Genomic DNA, 14,214 nt, shown 5'->3' with positions numbered 1-14,214 from the left:
AAACTATCGCCAATGATACTTAGCCTAACTGATGCACTAAAAAACTTCAATTTAATAAGAGAGGGGGGGGGGGGGGGGGGTGGTTTCTAATGTTCGACTCACATTTGAGACAACAAATAGAAGGCTTAAGTTGAATCAAATAGTTTTCTCATCTCTAAGCGGGTTTAAATAAAAATGATTGTGTGAGTCGGTAGCCCGTCAGTAATCCAAAGTGACCGTTAAAAAATACAATATAGTAATAATAACAAACTATTAAAAACACTTCATACCACATCCAATTATGCATCCAAAATTTTTAATATAAATAGGTAATGATATGTTACAAGTTTCTTTTTCTCATATTGGGTTTGAACAAGTCAATCTTTTTGCAAGATTTCAAATCTTTTTTTGAGTACTAGACATAGCTAGGTGGTGCCTTGTGGTGGTATTTAATTCTACTCCAACATCTCTCTCTCTCATATTTTTATATATGATCTAAATCTTTTTTTTTTCCAACAAAATAATTTTATAAAAAAGCTGTCATCTTGTAAAAAAACCATGAGTTGGGTATCATTTAAAACCTAATTTTGTGTTGTATGCAAGTCAAAGACTATCATTTTCCACATAACTTCAAGTGGGTATTGACTATTACACCCAAATTCACAATCTTGAACCAAGAAACACTTCTAAAAGTGGGAAAATTTTAATTCTTGATGATACCCAAGAATCTTGAAACTAGGGTTTGTGTTTAAAGATGAAGGCTGGTGATGAAGAAGGTGTAAAGGTGGAAGCTTTGCATGTTTTGAGCATGAAAGAGGATGAAAGCAAGATCAAGAACAAGAAAAAGAAGAAAAATGATCAAGATTTTGTTGGGTGTTGGAATAAATGGGGGTTTATTGGGAGTTGTGTGTCTTCAAGATCTAAAGTTGATAGCTCCACCAGTGGAATTAGCAGTCACTTTGGTATAAATCTTGGTTCTTGTTTTGTTTTATTTATTTACATTATTATTATAAGTTTATTCATAATCAATTAATCATAATCTTCTTGTTGTTGTTTGTTCTTTCATGTATTTTGTATTATGCTTTAAAGTTTAAAAATTAGTTCTTGATTTTGACTTTAGTTTGTAAATTAGTAATGATTTTTGGACTATTCTAGTTATTTGATGAGTTTCATATAAAATAACTGAATTTATAAAATTACTATTATTATCATTAATTCTTGCTTCTTGTTTTGTTTTATTTATTATTATTATTATTATTATTATTATTATAAGTTTATCCATAATCAGTTAATCATCATCTTTTTGTTTGTTCTTTCATGTATTTTGTATTGTTTTAGAGATTAAAAATTAGTGCTTGATTTTGACTTTAGTAAAGTAATGGTTTCAGCAGTCACTTTAGTATAAATCTTGCTTCTTGTTTTGCTTTATGTATTAACATTATTATTATTATTATTATTATTATTATTATTATTATTATTATTATTATTATTACATGTTTATCCATAATCAGTTAATCATCATCTTGTTTTGTTCTTTCATGTATTTTGTATTATGTTTTTTAGATTAAAAGTTAGCGCTTGATTTTGACTTTAGCTTTGTAAATTAGTAATGGTTTTTGGACTAATTCGATCATAAATCATGTCTTTTGGATTACATCGAAACAGAAGGCAAGCGGGCAACAAGCTGCGCCGCTGCCCCCTTTTGAATCGCAAAACCCAATCTTTTAAAAACTATATTTGCTGATCTTGGCAACCAACATGTATTTATTCCTTTTGCTTTTGACACTTTTGGTTTCCTCGTGCCTGAAGCTGTGGAGCTACTTACCCGTGTTCAGCGGGTCATGCATAGTAATGTTATGACTCCAAGATCGACTAATTCTAATTATTTCATGGATTTCATATAAAATAACAGAATTTATGAAATATTCAGATAATATTTATAAACTATCAGATGTTAAATTTCAAGCCTCAATGTCAAGCACACTTAAAGTTCTGATCTTTTTGTGCTGCAAGATTATGCAAGGTTGCATCTTTAATCTTAATATTAATTATTTTACTATGGATTATGATTGCAGAAAGTAAACCATCCAAAAATACTAGCAAAGATCAACAAGAAATCCCGATAGCCGTCCCGAGTCCGACCAGCAACGGTGAAAACAACAAGTTGACTGCATTAAAACCGGAAGAAGAGCTCAAAGTTTCGTCCCGGTTAAGGAAGTTTGCATTCAATGATCTTAAACTGGCAACAAGAAATTTTCGGCCCGAAAGTCTTCTCGGTGAAGGGGGTTTCGGGTGTGTGTTTAAAGGATGGGTCGAAGAGAATGGAACCGCGCCGGTCAAACCGGGCACCGGGCTCACGGTTGCGGTCAAAACCCTGAATCATGATGGGCTGCAGGGTCATAAAGAATGGCTGGTTAGCTACTTTCCATCTACTTAGTTAATAAAGCTGCAATCTTTGACCTTAATACTTTGTTTTTTATTGTTTTTAACAGACAGAAGTTAGCTTTTTGGGTGATCTTGTGAACCTGAATTTGGTCAAACTGATCGGTTATTGCATCGAAGACGATCAACGGTTGTTAGTGTACGAGTTCTTGCCTCGGGGGAGCTTGGAGAATCACTTATTTAGAAGTATGTTATTTTTTGATTTCTTCACAAAAATGTCATTTTTAGTCATTTTCTTTATTAATTTATTAATAATATAAATATTTTGTTATTGTAGGATCATTACCTCTTCCGTGGTCCATTAGGATGAAAATCGCTCTCGGTGCTGCAAAGGGTCTTGCTTTCCTTCACGAAGAAGCAAAAAGGCCGGTGATTTATCGGGATTTTAAAACCTCCAACATTTTGTTAGATGCGGTACGTAATGCCAATTAGTTTATAATATTTTCTTCGTGTTTCATTGAATTTCTAATGATCTATTTTTACAGGAATACAATGCCAAATTGTCGGATTTTGGGCTTGCTAAAGATGGCCCGGAAGGTGATAAAACTCATATATCGACACGAGTCATGGGAACTTACGGTTATGCAGCCCCGGAGTACGTTATGACAGGTAATTTTTTGGTAGGGGTAAAATGGTAATTTGTTCTATAAGTTAGATCCTTAATATAATTTGTCCAAATGATAACATTAGTATAATTATTTTGAAAAAGTGATTTAGAAGTTTTGAGCTAATTATTTCAAAATGATAATGTCACTTTAGACGATTTTTGGCCCGTTTTTACTCCCATAACGAGTTAAATAAGAGATAACACGAATCGACTCGTTATAAGTAAACGGGCCAACATGCCCACCTCTTAACTAATTATTTCCATCTTTAAAATTGTTTGTTTTTACATTTAAACTTTTTAGGACATTTAAGCTCAAAAAGTGACGTTTATAGCTTTGGTGTGGTCTTACTGGAAATGTTGACCGGACGGAGATCGATGGACAAAAAACGTCCAAATGGCGAACACAACCTCGTTGAATGGGCCCGCCCTCACTTAGGAGAACGAAGACGGTTCTATAGGTTAATAGACCCTCGGTTAGAAGGTCATTTCTCAATAAAAGGAGCCCAAAAAGCAGCCCAACTCGCGGCCCGTTGTCTTAGCCGTGACCCGAAAGCCCGACCCTTAATGAGTGAAGTCGTTGAATGTCTTAAACCTTTACCAGCCCTAAAAGACATGGCGGGCTCGTCTTATTATTTACAGATCGCCCAACCCGAACGGGTCGAGTCAAGTCCCGACCCGACCCGGATGCGGGCCGGGTCGTTTTCAAGAAACGGGTCTCAGCAGCCACGAACGCTCTCCATACCTCATGCTTCGCCAGGTCGTCATCAGTTTGTGCAGGTGTCACCGAAACCGAATGGGAAACAATAACAAAGGGCATTTTGGTAACTGTCCATGACCCTGACTATGTGTTGGACTGTTGTCATGAAAGTGTTGAATATTTAGTGTTATAATTTTAGAGTGAAAATGATAACATCCTTTTTTTTTTCTGGGAGACTGTAAGTTGTGACATGAATATTATGTTAATATAGTATGTTAAGTCTATATAATATTTGTTTCTACAAAAGATCTAAAGTGAGAATACAATTGTGACAATGATGCTAAAAGGCTAAAAGTATTCGGTTTTATTTTCACTCGAATAATATTATCTTTGTGAGCCGTTATGCTGTCGAAAACTAGGTTATTCATCACCTGCCAAATACGCCAAAGCGTGATCGATGAAATTTTTGTCATGATTTGCTCGGACTTGGTGTCAAGTATGAACTAAAGGCACAATCCAAAACAGCCTTCACCGAGTCTCCAAAGAACGTAGGCGTTTTACACCAATAGAGGATCCGAAGCACATGCCTAATTAAAACATGATCCACCGATTCAAGACACTGATTACAGAAATGACAAAAACGGAACATTGTCGTTTCTGTTAAAACACAGATCGCCTTAGTAGAGAATTTACCTTGATGAGGTAGAGGAAAATGACCAGTTTTCACTGGTTTGGGATAGTCCGTCTTATTTAAGTAAATGTTCTTCCAAGAAATCTTGAATTTGTTTGAGTTGAAATAGAATTTCAATCTATAACAAAAATGGTATCGATTTATCAAAGAATTAAATGGCAAATTGGATTTTAATAATCCCAACTTAATGAGTTGGCCAATAATAGCCACAACTAAGAAAATAGTTGTCATCGGCCCCAACCCGTGGATAAGTAGAATGAATGAGAAGAAAGGTCAGACCAAGAATGCATGTGAGATTACCATATCATCCTTATTATTTTCTTTTATTTGTATACTTATATTAGATTAGATTAGATCTTATGAGTATAATTAGGGGTGCAAACGAGCCGAGCTGCTCGCGAGCTTGAGTCTAAGCTTCACTTATCGAGCTCGAGCCGGCTCACGAGCCTACTGCCATTTATATAACTTTTAGAATATACATTTAACAATTATTATTTAATATATATAATGCTATGAAAAAATAAATAAAAATAACTAAATAATATTATTATTTTATACATACAATTGTATAGAAAAAAATATATAAAAATAATTTTAGTTATATAAAAAATAATTGATAAATAGTAAATGAGCCGAGCCCAAGTCGAGCTTAAGCTTGAAAATCTATTCACGAGTCAAGCTCGAGCTTTGAAAATAAAGCTCGAAACAAGCCAAACTCTGTTTATTTTAAACGAGTCGAGCTTGGGCTCGCCTCGGCTCGTTTGCACCATATGACGTTATCCCACTTGTGATGGTGACGTGTCGGTTGATGTATAATTAATATCTAAGTAATTACAAAATAATTTAGGAAAGCAGTTGTGGAACACAAAGTGGTTGTCTTCCGGCAAACACAACACCACTTCACTTCACTTCTGACGTCAGCAAACAGCAGCCACCAAACTACCAACGAGGTTGTTCTGTCGTTTTTGATACGAGGTAAGGTAACTAACAGATCTCATCTTCTTGTTTGATGCTTACAACTTTTAATCCCAGACTTGTACTTTAGGGTTTGTTTCAAACATCAATTGATGATGATTCCCAATTGGGTAATTTTATTATTATTATTATTATTATTAACTTTTTGTGATCTAGAGCTTCATATGTACTTTAGTGAGTGACATATATTTTAGTTAATTTTTTTTGGGAAATATTAATAATGTATAAAAAAATGAAAAAAAATTATTGGTTAAACATGGTTTTTGGTTTTCAAGAGTTTTTAAGTTAAAAGGTGGTTTTCGTTGGAACAATGCTCTGTATGGCTACATATATAAATATATAATTATATAAATAGGTAACTATGCAGTTGATATCGCTAATATATGGGTTATGGGTCCCTAGGTAAAATATCGTTCAGAATATCGGTACCGATAATATCGGCGATATTGACAGATATTTTACCGATATGGGACCAATATTTGACTGATATATCATCGATATTCCCAATAATAGTGTTTTAACTCTTTGTTATCAATTTTTAATGTTCAATGTTAGTGTTTTAAGTCCTAATCAGTTCCTACTTGCTACGATTGTTAGTGTTTTGCAAGTTGCAAAAGGTTAATTTGTTATGGGTAAGAGAGTATACTGAATTAGTAGTACTAAATTTGCTATGTATATGAATTTTACATGATATTAAAATTACCAATATCCCATCGATATCTCACCGCGATAACCGATATCTCAGATATCGGTCCTTGTCCGATATCTGATATTTTTCCGCATTAACTGCTTAGATAGGTAATAGGTTAGTGTATGATCATGGTTATAAAAATCCCGCCTAGGCGCTGATTAATGGTTATTTGGTCAAAATCGGTCAAAATTGAAAATTTTATACTTGAAATTTGTTATGTCTATGTAAATTTGAAAAATTAGATATTAATTCCCATCTGATTAATATTTGTTAATCCTGATCAATAGTTAGTTGGTCCATGCCCCACCATCCGACTAGCGCCTAGCGAGTTCTACAACACTGCTTATGATTTTAAGGATTCGTTGTTTTTGGTACGACAAAGAAACGAAACCTTCAATTTTCAAATAAATAGTTAAATACCGACACAATTGCCAATAATAATAAACGGATCAAACTAGTCAACGGAAACATATAATTTAATATAGTCTAAAATAGGATAATATTGTAGATTTTCGTGATATTTGACTCGAGCTTAGGATTCCTTACTTTGCTAATAAGGTACGAATATGTAGATAGATCTATTGTTGATGCACCAATGACGTGGCGCGGTTCGTGGCAATGAGTTGAGTTCACGACATCTCTAGGCACATTGACTTAATAGGTTGCGAAATTTTTAGTGTTAGAAATCAGACTTCGTTTTTAATAATGCGACGTTTTAACTTAGACTTGTTACATGTCTTGCGTTATTATTCGCTCAGACGTGCTTTTGTTTTTTTGTTTGTGCACGTCAGGTTATGACTTATGACTACGACATGATCTAGCTTTAAAGTAGCAGTGAGCAATAACTGAACCATGGCTCCTTCATTCTTCAAGGTTTTGGAAAACCCGACCGCCCCTCACTTCGTACGCACTCGTCTTCTTCATTGACTCTTATTTTCATGTAATTTCCATTAACAAAACCGTTACATTTTGCAGATACTGCCACTTGAATTTGTGCGTACGCATATCGGGAACGAGCTTCCAGAAGACCTGGTAACGTTGACCGCAAACGGAGGGCGTTCGTGGGTATTAAAGATCGAACGAGTTGGTGAGAGTTACCGGTTCACCAACGGATGGAAACAAGTGGTTAAAGATATCCCTTTGGGTTACTGGGAAACTCTTGTTTTTCACCTCGTTGGTGAATACGCTTTTAGTATGACGGTATATAGTCGAAACGGGTGTGAACTACTTCTGCCTGTGAAAAAAGAACCGTATGACGATGAAGAGGTATATGAAGATGTTTATAATGTGTATGAAAATGTTATTGTTATTGAGGATGATGAAGACGAAGACGAAGAAGGGAAAGAAAGCGATGAAGTGGATGGCGATATTGAAAAGAATGAAGCCAGTGTTACTGAAACCACTGAAACCGGGGTACATATATAGAAACCGGTTTGGAACCGATTGAAACCGTAGGTTTGGAACTGGTTTGTAATTTTTTTCCACCGAACCTGGTTCCAAACCGACCAAAAACTGGTCAAGACTCGAACCGAAACCGAGCGTTGATTGATCAAGAAACTGGTTTCAACCCGAACTGAAACCGATAATAAACTGATTTTGACTTTTATTGACCAAACCGAACCGGTTTCGGGTTTTAAACAGGTTTGTGCATCTCTAGATTAGGGCTGTAAGCGGACCGTACCGGACGAGACCTTGTCCGTGTTCGTCCGTTAAGCTTTTGTCGGACAGACAGACGGTTCACGAACTCCCTGCCGAACGAAAATTCGTGTCTGTGTCCATTTGTGTCCGTTCGTTAATATTGTAAACGGACGCTAACGGACACTAATGGACAACCGAACACCAACACTAATGGACACTAATAAACGTTAATGGACAAACAAACATAAACATATCATAATACTTAAAATAAACACTAATGAGCATTACACCACATGATATCCAAAAATACTTAGCACTTAACGTAGTAACCAAACACGTAATCATATCAAAATAATGTTTTGTTGTTCAAAATCCACAAACTTTTAACGTTTCCCGAGAAACAAGCTTCAAATTCTTCATTCTTCAAGGAATTTCAACATACAAAGCACTATTAAACGTACGCTACCGGACGTTTATGAACACTATTGAACGAACGCGACCTTTGTCCGTGTTCGTCCGTTAAGCTTACCGAACAAAATTTTTTTGTCCGTGTCCGGTTCGTTTATTAAACGGACGGACATAAACGAACTTCTGCTGAATGGACAGCCGGATGCCCGATTCGCTTACAGCACTATCTAGATAACAGAACTTTGTTGCGCTTGTAATATTTATGCATGTTGGTACTCTCAGGCTATGAAGCGGAAGAGGGGGCATCAGCAGAAGCAATCTCGGACATCCAGTGAAAGGAGGCGAAAGCAGCCTTGGACATCCGGTGAAACTACTGTGACTGAGGTGAAGCGGAAAATGGGTAGGCCTCGAAAGCATCCTCAGACATCCAGTGAAAAAACTGTGACTGGGGTGAAGCGGAAAATGGGGAGGCCTCAAAAGCAGCCTTGGACATCCAGTGAAATTACTGCGATTGAGGTGAAGCGAAAAATGGGGAGGCCTCGGAAGCAGCCTCGGGCATCCAGTGAAATTAATGTGAGTGAAGTGAAGCAGAAAATGGGGAGGCCTCGGAAGCAGCCTCAGACATCCAGTAAAATTACTGCGACTGGGGTGAAGCGGAAAATGGGGAGGCCTCGAAAGCAGCCTCGGACATCCGGTGAAAGTCCGCGAAAGCAGCCTCAAACATCCAGTGAAAGCCAGCGAAAGCCGCCTCAGACATCCAGTGAAATTGTTGTGAATCCGAAAATGGGGAGGCCTGGAAAGCAGCCTCGAACATCCAGTGAAAGCCCGCGAAAGCCGCCTCAGACATCCAGTGAAATTGTTGTGAATCCGAAAATGGGGAGGCCTGGAAAGCAGCCTCGAACATCCAGTGAAAGCCCGCGAAAGCCGCCTCAGACATCCAGTGAAATTGTTGTGAAGCCGAAAATGGGGAGGCCTCGAAAGCAGCCTCAGACATCCAGTAAAAATACTGTGATTGAGGTGAAGCGGAAAATGGGGAGGCCTCGAAAGCAGCCTTGGACATCCAGGGAAAGCCTGCGAAAGCAGCCTGAGACATCCAGTGAAATCGCTGTGAAGCGGAAAATGGGGAGGCCTCGAAAGCAGCCTCAGACATCCAGTGAAAGCCCGCGAAAGCAACCTCAGACATTCAGTGAAAGGACGCAAAAGCAGCCTCAGGCATCCAATGAAAGCCCGCAAACGCAGCCTGAGACATCCAGTGAAGTTACTGTGGTTGAGGTGAAGAGGAAAATGGGAAGGCCTCGAAAGCGGCCTCGGGTACCCTTCGAATTTCCAGCGACGAACCTGGTGGACCGGTTGAGGGGGCGAACGGTTCGTGAGCGTGTTGGTGGAAAGACTGTATGAAATGCCACCTAAGCGACGACGTGGAAGATTAAATTTGTGTTAGTATTTTGTAACTTTATGTTATGTATTTTTCTTGCATGCAATATTTATAACATTAGTGTGATATCAGGATGTTGTTATTATTATTATTATTATTATGTATTGAGTTTTGTTGTCTTGTGGCCATTTGAGTACAACTTGTTTATAGTTTTGGTGATGTTTTAGTGTTTTACTCCAACTGTTGACCATGCAGAGGTCAATGGTACACTCACCTTATTGCTTACAGACTGTTAAAGCTGTACGGGCGAGCCGGGCCTGTAATCCACGAACCCGATACCTTATGCTTCTACTGATCATCATCTGTTTTCAAGAAACGGGTACACGAGCCGAGCCCGAGCTTGACTAGGCACGAGCTTGGCTCGGTTAACTTATAGATAGCTCGAGCTTAGCTTTTTGAGCTCTATTTTTAAAGCCCGGGCTTGGCTTTGAGTAGTTTTTCAAGCTTGAGCTTGACACGTTTATTAGTTGTTAATTAATTTATATATGTGTATTTTTAATTAATTCTTATATTTATTTAATTATAAGTTTAATATAACATAATAAATATTTTACTTATTTTCATCATAGTTTTATGCATAACATTAATTACTAAATAAATATATATTAAATATATTAGTTGAAAATCATATAAATAACAAACTGGTTTAGGGTTGCGAGCTTGCTCAACCTCGATAAGTGAAACTCGGGCCTGACCTCGTTAAGCTCGACTTGATTTAAGGTTATTATTTTCAATCAGATCTCGAATATGCTCGTTTACACCCCTATTAAAATCACAAACCGGAAAATGAAGATGAGTAGAGTGGTGAACATACCACATGGATGCCACCTAAGTCAAGATGTGGGATTCCAGCTCAACAAAAAGTATGGTGTTTTGCATTTGAACTTTTAGACTGATTATTGTGGTCGGGTTAGTGGTTAGTTAAAGTATCACGTTAATGTTATGTAGGCAGTGGGCCTTTACTATTGACTAGCACATGTGAGTTAACTAGACATTAAATAAAAGAAAAAAAAAAGTGTGATTGGTAATTTGGGTGTAAGTGTGTAACCCGCCTTTTCTCCCTTTAAGCTAGTTATTGTGTTAATGTACACCCTTTAATGCCGTGACGCAGTGTAGCCGGCATTTTTTTTATTAATAGTGAACGAGAACATAATACAAACTTTATGCGAACTTATTATTAGATCAAGAGAATCAAGGAATCCAACACAATATTTTATGCGGCATTTTTTTATTAATAGTAAAGGAGAACATAATACAAACAAAAACAAAAACAAAAACTATTGATAGGTTTATAAACTTTATATAACACCGACTATCCTAGTCCTATTCAAACTAGGAAAATAGTTAATTATCTATTAAACTAACCATCAAACTTTATCTTATACACAAAGATAAATATAAAATAAACTTAGACTCCAAGAAAATTAAAAAAACCCTTGAACCCCATAATCACTCCTTGAGATCTTTTATATCATCTTATACTTTTCGTATTAGTCATTCGGATCTTTCAAGTTGGTATTACACCAAGTTTTACAGTTTATTCCGACATGCTTGCTAAGATTTAGGAAATTCTAGATTTTTATGTACATTCTATGAAGTTATAAACTTTTGTGGTCAAAATAAACATTATGGGTTGTTACCTCCATATAGAAACAATATATTTAACTTACCATATTTATATTTCATTAACATATTTACCCAATATAATGAATATATACCATTTATATATTAACTTACCCGAGTTAAAATCTTTCACAAAATATAATGCAAATGCCTTCTTCATTCTTCAAGATTATTCTTGATCCATCTTCATGTAACCTGGTATTCATGTTCTTCGCAAACTCAAAATTTTATTATTATTATTATTATTATATTTTATTTATTTATTTTTTCACAAAATCCATAAATTTTTTGCAGCAATTGCCAACTGATTTTGTCAGCAAGCATTTAATGAACAAAATCCCAAATTCCCCAATAATATTATCAGCAAATGGAGGGTACTCTTGGAAATTAAAGATCAAGCAAATTAGCGACGATGGTTACTGCTTTAGCGACGGATGGAATAATGTTGTTAAAGATAGCCAGTTGGGTTTTGGGGATTTTCTTTTGTTTCGTCCAGTTGATGAAGTGACATTTAAGTTGTCAATTTATAGTCCAAATGGGTGTGAAAAACTCTTGCCCCCAAAACTTGTTGGCGGCGACAGTGGTGGTGGTGATGACGATCACGGAAATTGTGAAAAGAATGAAGATCCTGTATTTACGACGATTTTTGCTAGGAGCCACACAAAATTTTTGGTGAGTGCATTCATATTGAAGCATCTAAGTTCATACCTTATATATAACACTGATGTAAAAATAAAAAACACCTTAGAGCATTCACATTGAAGCCTTTATATTCATAGTTTTCATGTAATATTGAGAAACAAATATAGAAAACAACTGAAAGCGTTATATCCATATTTTCTATATCCGCATTTTCTATATAATGTAAACCGTAATGGTACTGTACCGATCCGAAAACTTCAAAAGGTAGGTACAGAAAGTACGTGGTTCGGTACATGTACTTGCTAGGCTAATATTATTTATACTTGCACTAAAAAATGTTTAAAAAAAATTGTAGGGAACGAGATTCAAACCCTAACCTTATAGAAAAATTTAATGAAATTCTTAAATTCACTCACATTCTCTATTTTATAAAAATACTTCAAACTTTCTATATTTAGAGGGTTACTATTCACCCTCTTATGTAATTATTGTGAATGCATTAAAAAAATAGAAAAATAATAAAAATAAGTTTTTATGAATATAATTAAGGCAAATATGAAAAATTGGATGTAAAAGGTTATTTTTATAAGCATATAAAATTTATAAAAAAATGTGAATGCTCTAATAAATTCTTATCCAAACACATTATTAGAAAAATCTAACACTTTTTTATATTTTAAAGATCAAAATAGAAGGCTGACAATTTGTTTTATCTTGTAATTACTAATTTAACATTTGTGCATGTTGGTAATCATAGCGGTTTCCGGGGGGATTTGCGGAGTTGATCGGGATAGATGAAGAAGGAACGATGATGGTGAAGAACCTTGATGGGAAAGAATGGGTTACGGGTTTGAAGTTGGATAAATCGTATAGATACATGAAAAGATATTTTTTGTCGCCCGGATGGGCTTGTTTTACGCGAGAAAATGAGTTATCAGAAGGGGATGAGTGTGTATTCCGGTTTATTAGAAGTGAAGGTAAGTTGTTACTAGCAAAAGTCACCAAGAACAAACGGTCGGTGCCGTCCGGTCCGGTGAGGAAGGTTGCGAAAAGGGGAAGGGGGCGGCCCGAGCATCAACGTGGCGGTGATGTGGATGCGGTCCCACAGAAGAGTGTGTAGAAATGCCACCTAAGCGACGATGTGGACTGCCACATCAGCAAAAATGTAGTGTTGTGTTTTTTTGAAACATATGTCACATAGATCATGTATGCTGGTGTGGATATTATAGTAAGTGCCTAAAAGTTTATGAACAAATCTGAAATGAATATATTTGGATAGATTATTTAGATTGATTATTTTATGTGTTAGATAAAACTTATTAGTAGTCGGTTTCATAAGAATTTGATTCTTGAATTAGGGTTTCATTCGGATTTGAATTGAGGTTTATTACGTTATATTATGTAAAAAAAATTATGTTCTCTTAATCGGATGTCGTGTTAGGTTTGCCTGATGCTTCAAATTTTGCGAATGGTTCTCCTCAAACAGTTTTACAATTGCGTAATCTAAATTCTAAGGTTCGATCAAATGTCACTTAGTTTGTTTATATTATAACTAGATTTTCACCTGGCGCGTTACGCTGGGGCAATTGATAAAACCTCAACGTTGAAACCTGGGAGTTGGTAAAACCCAAGCGTTGGTATAGCTAGAGCGTTACGTCGGTGTGTTGACGCAAATTCAGTTAGTATTGTTTACGTTCTTGACAGTATAGACACTATTGGTAAAACCTTAGCGTTCGAAAAAATATATTTGTCAAATTAACATATAAAAATAATTTAGTTAAAATGACGTTTGTTTGGTCGGTAAACCCGGGCGCCGATAAAACCCACGCGTTGTCGGTCCCGGGCATTTAGGCTGTAATTGGACACGAATTCAGTCGGTTTCGACTATGCTTGTTATGGTACCGAAGCTTAAAAAAAGGGAGAAAAACATAAAAAAAAATTGGGTGGACCAATGGGGCGGTGTCGATCGGTAAACTCGGGCATTGGTAAAACTGAGCGTTGAGACGTTGAGTCTACGGGAATTCCATTGGTTTTCTTCACGTTCGTTATGATATCGAATTAAAACAAACAAAATTATCATTCAGTCAGCTTCCGTGATTTCAGTTACGGTACAAAATAGAAAAATACAAAAAAAAAAAAAAAAAAAACAAAACAAATACTATGGACAAGTTATGTGTCGCCAAGTAGCCCACTGACGGCTTAACAGCACCAAGCTTGTCATTTATATCTCTTAAATAATTCTTGTAAGTGATATGATTATTCATATAATTCTTAGGTAAGTTGTGTTTCTAATTAAATAGATTGGTAAATCTTGTAACCTATAAGTGTTACCTTTTTTTTAATCAAAAAATGAGATATCAATTTTATATAAAAATTGATCTGCAAT

The 14,214-nt window shown here is 36.0% G+C and overlaps 2 protein-coding genes across 2 annotated transcripts; both read left to right on the top strand.

The window, feature by feature from the left end:
- Window positions 1–511: 511 nt before the first annotated feature.
- On the top strand, window positions 512–3,959 carry LOC143598952 (serine/threonine-protein kinase PBL34-like). The gene is made up of 6 exons (XM_077077034.1): window positions 512–941; window positions 2,055–2,392; window positions 2,472–2,607; window positions 2,699–2,835; window positions 2,907–3,030; window positions 3,330–3,959. The coding sequence occupies exons 1-6, from the start codon at window positions 734–736 to the stop codon at window positions 3,833–3,835; spliced, it is 1,449 nt and encodes a 482-aa protein (XP_076933149.1). The 5' UTR covers window positions 512–733; the 3' UTR covers window positions 3,836–3,959.
- Window positions 3,960–11,333: 7,374 nt separating this feature from the next.
- Window positions 11,334–12,948, top strand: LOC143598949 (B3 domain-containing protein REM8-like). Its single transcript, XM_077077032.1, has 3 exons — window positions 11,334–11,384; window positions 11,481–11,858; window positions 12,586–12,948. Exons 1-3 carry the CDS (start codon window positions 11,334–11,336, stop codon window positions 12,946–12,948), a joined length of 792 nt encoding a protein of 263 aa, XP_076933147.1.
- Window positions 12,949–14,214: the final 1,266 nt, after the last annotated feature.

Source organism: Bidens hawaiensis, unplaced genomic scaffold (genome assembly GCF_021521415.1).
Source record: "Bidens hawaiensis isolate Kalapana, Puna unplaced genomic scaffold, B.hawaiensis_p1.1 tig00051305_1, whole genome shotgun sequence".
NCBI classification, from domain to species: Eukaryota; Viridiplantae; Streptophyta; class Magnoliopsida; order Asterales; family Asteraceae; genus Bidens; species Bidens hawaiensis.
This window is presented reverse-complemented; position numbering and strand designations above follow the sequence as displayed.